The sequence below is a fragment of the Solanum tuberosum genome, unplaced genomic scaffold (genome assembly GCF_000226075.1).
Source record: "Solanum tuberosum cultivar DM 1-3 516 R44 unplaced genomic scaffold, SolTub_3.0 scf00301, whole genome shotgun sequence".
Lineage (NCBI taxonomy): Eukaryota > Viridiplantae > Streptophyta > Magnoliopsida > Solanales > Solanaceae > Solanum > Solanum tuberosum.
In genome coordinates, this window is record NW_006239223.1 from 538,764 (window position 1) to 548,971 (window position 10,208).

A 10,208-nucleotide genomic window follows, 5' to 3' on the forward strand; every position below is an offset into this window, starting at 1 on the left:
GAGGATTGCTCAAGATCATCCCTTTTTAATCCAATGTGAGACTTTACAACACTTCATGAAGCGTGGGCAATTTAATATGGGGATCCAACATCCGTAAATAAAATTGGGTTGAATCCTACTCTAATATCATGTAAAGAAATGAACTTTTAGCTACCTCAAGAGGAAGAGATTACCCAAGACCATGTAACAACACCACTCGTCCCTTGTAGGACTTTTAACATTGTATTGCGAGCAGAAGGAAACATTTGCACAACTTTCCAAAAGAGTTGCAAGTTTTAAAGAGTGGCTTCAAAAAGGGCATATGCTGCAATTTTATGATAGTCATCTCTTAATATATCAATCAACCAGAATTGCTAATAGGGACATCACTAACTTTCTGCCATATTAGATGTAGTGAACTTGGCTTAAATCTAACAAGGTGTTTAACAGATTTTCACACACGTCAACATTGAAGAGCTACTCAAAAACATAATTGTCAAGGCAAACAAACAGGGACATCACTAACTTTTTGCCAAAATACATAACTTTTTAAAACTATTGAACATCTAACTTCAATTATTCAAGTCCAAGGGTACCTGATACCATATTTTCCTACTACTAGTAGCTGGGAAGAAATAAACATTCTCCACTGCAGAACTTGCTGTGTATTTACCTCTCCTATCATCAGACCACAAGCCAAAGATGGTGTGTACGTTCAGGCATGCCTGCTATGCTACCTCATCTTCTTTGGACAGGTTTGTAAAGCACGACCGTAACATATTTTGAGCGAAAACGGTGTGTTACACCAAGTGCTACAACTGACCTCGGGACTTCTCCGTTCTCAATATACAGATGGTTTAGCACCGCGTTCTGTGGCAACGGGAGGGAGGTTGATTCATCTCTTGTTGCTGGGTGGTTTAGCAAAGTGTGATGCAAATGTGGCGGTACCATCGGTGGTTCCCTTCCTTCATCTAAATGCCCAGGATACACATTGTTGTAACTTGCATCGGGTGATCTTGGAACTTCAAAGCCCATGACAGTGGGTTCATCCTGTGTGCATAACTTAGATTTAGGCTAAGTCAAAAAACATGCCAGAGCTATCACCTATCAGTTACTACAAGAATTTATGACTTACATGATCGTCACCATATGGATGAGGGTGGTTCATCTTGCTTCAAAAACAAACAGCACGATCTAGCTAATAAGATGAAAGTTTTGAGCAGATAAAACTTTCCCAAGTTAACCTGAAAATAACACATATCCTATTGTAAACAAGAAATAGAACCAATTCCGGGTTAAGGCACTGCATGAGAAATCTCTTAGATGCGCATATTCCACTGGCGGGACAATTAGGACATGGCCATGACTCATAAGGGTCTTTATGAATCAAAATACTATATTATCACAAGCTATTTGTATGTCGTCTCTCCAATTATTAAAGCAGGTATACATAGAAGTGCTAAAATAGAATCCGTATTGCTCATAAGATAAACTCACCAAATGATAAATGATGTCTGCAACTTAGATCAAATATCATGATATTAACAATACAAATATCTTAAGCAGAACTGATGAGAAAAACAAATTTAAGTGAAATATAGTAGGAAAGGGTGGCCCAGTGGTTTGGGCTTGAGACTTCCATGTTGGAGGTCTCAAGTTCGAAACCCCTTGCCAGCGAAAGCAAGGGGTTTGCCTTCTGGGTCGAGCTCATTGTACCGGGCTTGCCTAGTGCAGGTTACCTCTCCTATATGGTTTGCGAGCTATTGCATAGGAGCGAGGGTTTTACCCTGTGCGCACCCAAAGGGTAGCGGCTGCGGGTTTCCCTTGTCATAAAAAAAAAATGTCAGATATACATACGTGAGATGGAAGACAATCGTCTATTCAGTGATAATTGCAATTTGAGAGGACAAAGTTCTGCGGGCTCAAGCTCCACGACACTGGATTACTCTCTAATCGAATAAGATCAAGTTAAGAACTAAATTAATTACGGATTAAAGACTAATAAGTTGATTTCTTTTTGAGAACACTATAATTTCATCGCCAAATCCAGGAACAAATATAAAATAACAAATTCAGCTAAGTTTCAGATGTGGTTAAATGAAAACAGTAGAAGAAATGAATTTTAATACCAAAAAGATAATGGAAAATGAGAATTTCTATTGAATGACATTAATAATTTGGATTACATTATCTTAAAGTAGACTTAGTTAAAATGTGTAGATATATATTAAATCAGATAAATTGGAGCAAAATTATATTCCCTGTTACACTTTAAAAATTAGTTAATGCTAATAGCCTGTGCTGGACTAAGATGTTTCATCGAGCTTATTCCACTATATTTTTGTACACCAACTTATACTAAATAAAATATAGACCTCACAACAAGTTTGTTGAATCCAGAAATTATATAGACGATTAACACCCATCTGACCTCATTATTGAGATTGGCAATGGCACTATCTTTTTCCATAACATGGTGACATCTATTAATAGAATTAACTAAGTAGATCCTGGAAAACCAGACTCAGGCTTGACTCTCTGTTTAGGGGACTAATCCAAGCGTGACTGAGTTCCCAACCCTACACACTTAGCAGTGAGCTAAGTACCATCACTACCCATACTTTAGCAGGTTCGCTAACAATACTCTACATAAAAACCATAACCGAACCATTTTCATTCCTCCTCACCGCTAAGCAAAAAGGTGGGCAACCATGTCAACATTGGAACAAATAGTGATCATTGAAGGAGTAATCTTACAATATGAAAGGAAACTAGGCCTGCAAAAGGAATGGTAGGAACTTCTATCAGAGCATTAATTATGCATAGTCTCGTTAGGTTGAGGTTTATCTGGTGGTTGGTATTAGTATATAATTAAAGCTACAGAATATTATCATGAAACAAGTATGAGATATGGAACCTGAAATCTGAGTAGGAATCAGTAACAACCTAGAAAGAGATTCTCATTAGGTCCCTAGGGAGGTGGACTAGATCTTCGATATCATTTTTTGGAAGGCACTTTCACCCAGTCAAAGTAGATTATGTGTAGCTAGATTTATCCGGTACCTGTGTTGGTGAGAGGTTGCAGGTACCTAATAGAATAGTTGAGGTGTGCACAAGACAACTCAGACACTGTAGCTATCAAAAGAAACAAAAGGGTAGGGTAGGTGTAGTCGACCTCCCATTTCCAACATCCCTGCACTGAATAGGCATTTTTCCCTTTTAAATGGTCTTTCTTTAAGATATAGGGTAACTACAATGAAGAAAGTTAAACTTGACCTCCTTTCTCCAAAAGCACCATTCTCTAATCCTAAAAAGGAACTACTTCTATTGAAGAGACGAGTAGGTAACTGTTTCATGACCAGTATTGAGCACACCCTTTAGATCACAAAGATATAGGGGAGATCTATTAATATTCATATTTTCACAATTCTACATAAATGTAGAGGCAGTGCTCTATTTCATTAGCTATTTGCATAGTCAGTGAGGACTAATTTTTTGGTTGCAACTGTTCAAAAACACCAGCAATCACTTGACTTTGGTGTTATATAAAAAATTACCTCATTAAGAAAATAGAAAATTTCCCACCAGTTTATCCCCCACCCAAAATCCAAACAAAACAAAACAACAGAATAGGCGGAGAAAGCTACCATCATCAATTTGTCATAATAAGTCATCAAAAGTAAGCATTACAGTGCACCTCGTTATTTAGGTATTAAGCCAAAGCTTCTTATCTCTTAATCGAAAAATCCATCCTGACCCAAGGTTTTGTTCACTCTAATATATCAACTTTGCTAACATACCGAGGGTCAAATCTTCAATACACTTGAAGAACATACCGGAAATCTCCTAAATTTCTAGTAAAATGCATAAGCTGTCATGGTCAAAGCTGCAAACTGCAAGTAAATTTGATTTGACATGTTGCGATATATGGGTTCTAGTTGTACCTTAGCAAATAAATATATAATATTTTCTTTACTATACTCCAAAAGTGGACAAGGCACCTAGTCCAGATGGATTCACAATGGGGGTTTTCAGAGAATGTTGCGAAACACTCAGAGAAGACTTGATGCAAACAATTCACAAATTTCACCAAAATAAGTTCTTTGAGAAACATTTCGATGCTACTTTTATTGCTCTGATTCCAAGGAAAAATTATGCAGAAGAGTTAAAAGATTTCAGACCAATAAGCTTAATAGGTGGAGTGAACAAGATTAGAATCTAAAGTCATTACAGAGAGATTGAACACAGTAAGGGGAAAATTAGTTGATGCTCATCAAATGGCCTTTCTGAGGGGAAGACAGATTATGAAATGTTGTTCTGGCAAATGAGTTGGGGGATCTAGAACTAAATCTGATAAGTCAGGGGTTCTATGCGAGTTGGATACTGAAAAACTCTATGACCATGTTAATTGGGGGTTTCTTTTGAAAATACTCAAGGATATCGGATTTGGTGATAAATGGGATTAAATGGATAAAGTTTTGCAATTCCAGTATTGAATTCTCTGTTTTGATGAATGGTAATCCTGTACGTTTCTTCCAATCTCAAAGGAGGCTTAGACAAGGTGACCCAATGTCACCTTTTCAATTTCTTCGAGCAATGAAGGGCCTAAATCAAATGATTAGGACAGCTAAGTCTAATGGCTGGATTAGAGGCTTTGGAGTCCTAACAGAAGTTGGTGTTGCTGGTGAAACTTCTCATTTGTTATATGCAGATGATTCTCTTGTGTTTTGTGAAGCTGAAGTGGATCAGATCAGACACCTTAGGGAAATCTTGTCTATTTTTTAAGCTCTTTCTGGCTCAAGGGTTAACTGGAACAAAAGGTCTTTATATCAAGTAAACCAAGTAATAAATCTACAGAGTTTTGCAAAGAATCTAGGTTGTCAGGTGGGAACTCTTCCAACAAAGTACTTAGGGATACCTTTGGGGGCAAAGAGAAAATCAGTGGATAGCTGGAATGAGGTTATTGAGAGATGTGACAAGAAGCTGGCAAGGTGAAAAGCTCAATATTTATCCTTAGGGAGAAGATTGATACTAATTGACTCAGTATTGGAGGCTCTTCCCAATTGTATGATAGTTGTCTTCCCAATTCCTAGGGGGGTAGAAAAGAAGTTAGACAAGCTAAGGAGTAACACGGAAAACAGAAGCATCAGTCAGTCTGGTGAAATGGGAAGTCCTAACTCTTAGCAAGAAGCAAGGTTGTAGGGGAATAAAGCTTCTGAGATTACACAATAAAAGTCTTTTACAAAAGTGGTTATGGAGGTTTTAAACAGAGATGACATTATGGAGACACTTTGTCGCACAGTAATATGGAATGAATAATGAGTTGATTACAAATGAAGCTCCCATGGTAGTAGTGTCCGGAAAAACCATTAGGAATCAGTAGCGTGAATTCTGGGGAAGTGTGGAGATCAAAGTGGGTAATAGAAGAAACACAATTTGTTTTCTGATGACCGTGGTGTCCGGGCCGAAGAAACACTAAATTTTGGAGAGGACCACTCGATTAGACTAATAGCTTAAAGTCCACCTTTCCTAATATATACTCAATTATCCTTCAAAACCATGGTAGATAAACCATATTTGGAATCAACATGGTTGAGAATTGATCTTCAAAGGAGCTTTAAATGATTGGGAAATTGAGGGCTTTACCTTTCTGCTTCAGCAACTGACCACTTTTGGTGGCACTACTAAGTTTCCAGAAAAGTTTAAATGAAGGTCAAATAGCAGATGGAAATTCACAATGAAGTCTGTACTGAAATTTGAATCATAGAACTCATCAAAATGTGCTCTGGTCCTGAAAGCTTATTTGGAGAGTCAAAATTTCAGTAAGGGTTTCTTGATTTGAGTGGTTGGTTGTCAGGAAAGCATGCCACTCAAGAAAAGTTACTGAGAAGAGGTCTTCAAATTTGTTCAATGCGCCTACTATGTGGTCAGGAAAGTGTAACTAATGAGCACCATTTTCTACATTGTAAGACAACTATAAATTTGTGGCACATGTTCTTTTGTATATTATGGATAAATTGAGCTATGTTCAGTTCCATAGTGACACTTCTGAGCAGCCGGAGAAATGTGGGGAGAGGAAATAGTGAGGAGTACTGGTGGAAGATCACTCCTACTTGTATATGGTAGATAGTTGGAAAGAAAAGAACAAAAGACATTCTGATGACACTACCAATCCCATCCAGAAAATTAGGACAAATAATTTCCTCTATTTTAATTAGCATTCTTCACTTGGTAGATACCGCTTTCTTTGGATGACCAATAAATCTGTTCGGGCCAACCCTTATAGCCTTCGAAACTCGGTAATAAAGGGGCACTCTCTACCCTTCCAAACCTATATACTAGGTTTAATTGGCATGACGCAGGACTCAAAACCATGACCTTAGTCACAAGTCCCTCACCCTTTGCCACTTCGACTAAACCCTTGGGTCAACTTGACAGTTACTTTTTGGTGCTCGTTCTAATTCAGAGGTTCAACAACAACATACCCAGTGCAGTCCCACAAGTGGGATCTGGGGAGGGTAAGATGTATGCAGATCTTACCCCTACCTTTGCGAGGTAGAGAGGTTGTTTCCGATAGACCCTCGGCTTAAATTCAGAGGTTCAAAGATTATACTTATGAACAGTATCAATTTGAAAGTGGACTACATCTGGGAAAATCCAAAACAAACAATGGAAGTAAAGGAAAAGGAAGAAGGAAAAAAAGGGACACAAGGAGTAGCAACAAAAAGAATGACTAGAAGAAAACACCAACAAAACAGCATACCTACTGTTATCTCACAAGTGGGGTCTGGGGAGGGTGGTGTGTATGCTGACCTTACCCCTACTTTGTGAAAGTAGAGAGGTTGCTTCCAATTGACCCTCGTCTCAAGTAAAACATTTCAAAGCTATGTTGCTCGGACTGTTCAAAAAAGTCAGCGAGTGTGTCAGACTCTCCAAAAAAAGTGTATTTTTGGAGCATCCGACTTGGTTGCGGCATCGAAAGTGAAGAATCCGCACAATTTAATTTCAAAGCAGGTATTAAAAGGGAAGACAATACTGAAGAAGCCGTAGTAAAAATAATTGAGAAAATAACAGTATCAATAGCAAATAATACAATACCCGAAGCAAAGGAAACATCAGGATATAGACAACAAGAGAAGACATCTTTGAGAAAGAAACTACACTTTAAACAATAGTCATCAATCTAGATAAGTGCATGAAAGAATTTTATCATTAGTTTTAAACTGTATAAAATGAATTTAACCAAATGTAATAGCTTTGTTTGCGGCAAAAAGGAAGCCTCAGAGCACAGATGTGGTTTTTTTGATGCAAAAACGAGCATGAATAAAAGCAACCAGGTACTGTTTTTCCAAGTCACAAATTCGATCCTGATCCAACACGATCATGCATACCAGACAAAAGGATCAATTATTATGTCCAATTGGGGGAGAAACTACTTTCGGTCGCCATGAAATGTTTGATATCATTAACACTAACAAAAGTGGTTTGATTCATATAAAAGCAAGAAATTGGAAATTTTATATTGAGAAAATCTTTCGAAGGCTCGTTTTCCTTTACCAACTTGGCATAAATGTACCACAGCCATACCTGAGTTACCACACATTAAGCTCAAATGAGAAAACTGCAAATCACAGTTCAACCAATTCACCTTACATGGAAGTGGATAGCTCAGCAAAAGAGTTGCTTACCAAACATCTTGAAATCTTTGATCTCCCGGAAAACCTCAGACTCCCCTCTAAATGACCACTAAGTTGTTTCCTCACTCACTATATCTTGAAGATAGATAATTTGCAGGCAATGACCCATATTTATATTCAAGTAGCTACTGATGCACTCTATTCATGCAGAGTAATATGCGTACACGTCTCAGAGGCCACCGCTCATTAGACACATATTACCAATATTGACAACTGGTTTTGGAAGCATCCGGAAGCATGCGAACAACGTTCAAATCCAGACAATTCTAGTAACAACTATGTACTGTTATATTTGTTCTATTCTCCTTTCCACTTTAACCATTAAAATAAATTTATCTTTTGATTACAGACATATTTGGCCTAACTGCTATTTAGGACACATGTTCTCATTCCAGAAGTGTTTTAAGCAAATGGTAGTCTAACACCAAGCTAACTAGAATATACATAACAGTGGGTAGCAACTTCACGCCAGCTTTAAGAAGTCCAGAAAGATTATGTGGACAAAGAGCTTTATTTGAATTAGAATCTGATTCAACCTAACCTCTGATGAAAATGATCTAGAATTAAATGCAAGATCCAAAGCCTCAACAAGAGAATTAACTTCACCTACATGAGCCTTGAACACTTGGCCAAAGTCCCCGATTAAGGAGGAGGATTGGGGTAGGTTGACGGGGTGAGAATACATTGTACGGTAAAAAGGGGGGATTCACATTACACATAGTTTAATGCTTAGGCCTTGCCGTCATATATGTTCCAAGATCTATGAGTCCATCCTACAACTTATAGAGGTAATAATACTGTTGCTTTCAAAATAAACTATTATTTGCCATCTATCTTTAGCTCTAATGACATTTCCTACTCCTAAGAAGATAATTAAGAAAGAAGAGTCCATTTAAGGAAATTCATATTGATTACCTAATTTCAGCTACTTTCAAGGAACACACCGAAACTAGTCCAAGTTTTAGTCAGTAGGGGCCCTACTTCTCTTTTCTAACCGCATCACTTGATTTGAGGGAAACCAAGCTAAGTGCCTAGAATATGAGAAATGTAGAAACACATGGAAGCTATCTACTTCGATCAACTGGCGAAAGATTTTCGTAGAACGAAATTGTTGGTGCTTGATAAAGTAAATATTTTGGTAGTGATTCTACTTTCCTCTGTAGGAACTTTAATAAATCCTCTAGAACATTTAATTTAATGGACGGGCTCGTGGAGAGAAATGCTCCCTATATCAACCGGAGCGAACAGAAATACATAGGATTTATATAGCAAACCCCAACTAACGAAGGATTAGAGGGTAGGTAATTGATTGAATTAACCATTTGTTCCCTAAAGAAATAAGAAACCTCATTGCAAGCTCATAAATTTCTCATAATTGAAAGCTCATAACTTTACACTAATGAAATTGTAGCTCCATCTACTCCATAAATGTTAAATATGTAAATTCAAGATTTCATGGTTTAGTTAACAGAAAATTCGAAAAACCGAAAACATACCTAATTCAGCTGCAATGATCTAATAAACTTTCCCAGAAAGCCCTCGTCTTGAGAAAACAAACAATGGCAAGGAATAACAATCAAATGCTAAATGAATCCCAGCAGAACCAGAAAAGCATCTGCAAGAAAAACCCAACAAATTAAACTGTGAAGAACAACTATTTATACAAACTAAAACTTTGATTAACAAGCAAAAATGAATCCAATCAAGAATTTTGTAAGATAGGAGAAAAGGACCAATATTCACCTGAGATTGCGTAAAGTGGAAAAAAAACGCACAAAGATTTCAAATAGCTATGGAGGAAAATGAAGGTGAATGTCAATTTGTTACTTAGAAAATTTCGCCGAACAATCAAAATTTCAAATGAATTATGTTTTAAGGAAAGAATATGATGTCTCATTACTTCAAAAAATGGTTGTACTCCCAACAAATTAATAAAACCCTCTTCTTCTTTTTATTTTTTTATTTTTAAGGTGAGGTAGAAAAAGGTGAAATTGGTGAGGGGCAACTAAGTAACACCAATAATATTCTCCAATAAATTATGCAATGGGACACCTTTAATCCTCTAAATATTCAAATTTTTAAAGTTTGATCTAGAAATGTCTATAAGTAATAATAAGGACATTTATCAAACTATTAAAAGAGAATAATTTTGTTCAATTTTATATGATTTAAGATTTTTTTTACTTTTTCCTTATTTATTTTTAAGTTGGTGGATATGTTTTGTTTATCATATATGGGTAACATTAATGAGTGATTTATATGTCTTGATCAGTGTTTTAAAAGACATTTTTGGGGTGATCCTTGAGACGAAGTGTAGTAAAAATCCACAACAATAATTTGTGCGGGCGAAAGTGTTGTGAGACATAAGTCCCGTCAATTTGGACACATGTTTATGTATATACGACGTGCTTTTATTTTGGAGTGTAAGCCCAGAAAATTTTTTCTAATTAAATTAGAATTGCCAAATATAAATTAATAAGAAAATTACAATTCAACTTGTCATTGAAAATTTAAAAGTTAACAAACATAAAA

At 36.7% G+C, this 10,208-nt stretch overlaps 1 protein-coding gene across 2 annotated transcripts; it reads right to left on the reverse strand.

Moving 5' to 3' along the window:
- Window positions 1-389: 389 nt before the first annotated feature.
- On the reverse strand, window positions 390-9,673 carry LOC102579035 (SNF1-related protein kinase regulatory subunit beta-3). 2 transcript variants are annotated; one of them, XM_015314474.1, is made up of 5 exons: window positions 9,420-9,673; window positions 9,173-9,291; window positions 1,837-1,928; window positions 1,115-1,223; window positions 390-1,029 (listed from the first exon to the last, which is right to left on the reverse strand). In XM_015314474.1, the coding sequence occupies exons 4-5, from the start codon at window positions 1,145-1,147 to the stop codon at window positions 718-720; spliced, it is 345 nt and encodes a 114-aa protein (XP_015169960.1). In that variant the 5' UTR covers window positions 1,148-1,223; window positions 1,837-1,928; window positions 9,173-9,291; window positions 9,420-9,673; the 3' UTR covers window positions 390-717. The 2 variants fall into 2 exon arrangements, with proteins under 2 accessions (XP_015169960.1, XP_006359567.1); XM_006359505.2 differs by lacking the exon at window positions 1,837-1,928 and having other exon boundaries at window positions 9,420-9,631.
- Window positions 9,674-10,208: the final 535 nt, after the last annotated feature.

Coding starts and splice junctions, on each gene's coding strand:
- LOC102579035 (XM_015314474.1), bottom strand. CDS start 1,147: ATGAACCACCCTCATCCATATGGTGACGATCAT. Junction 1,030..1,114: donor ATCCATATGGTGACGATCAT/GTAAGTCATAAA, acceptor TTATGCACACAG/GATGAACCCACTGTCATGGG.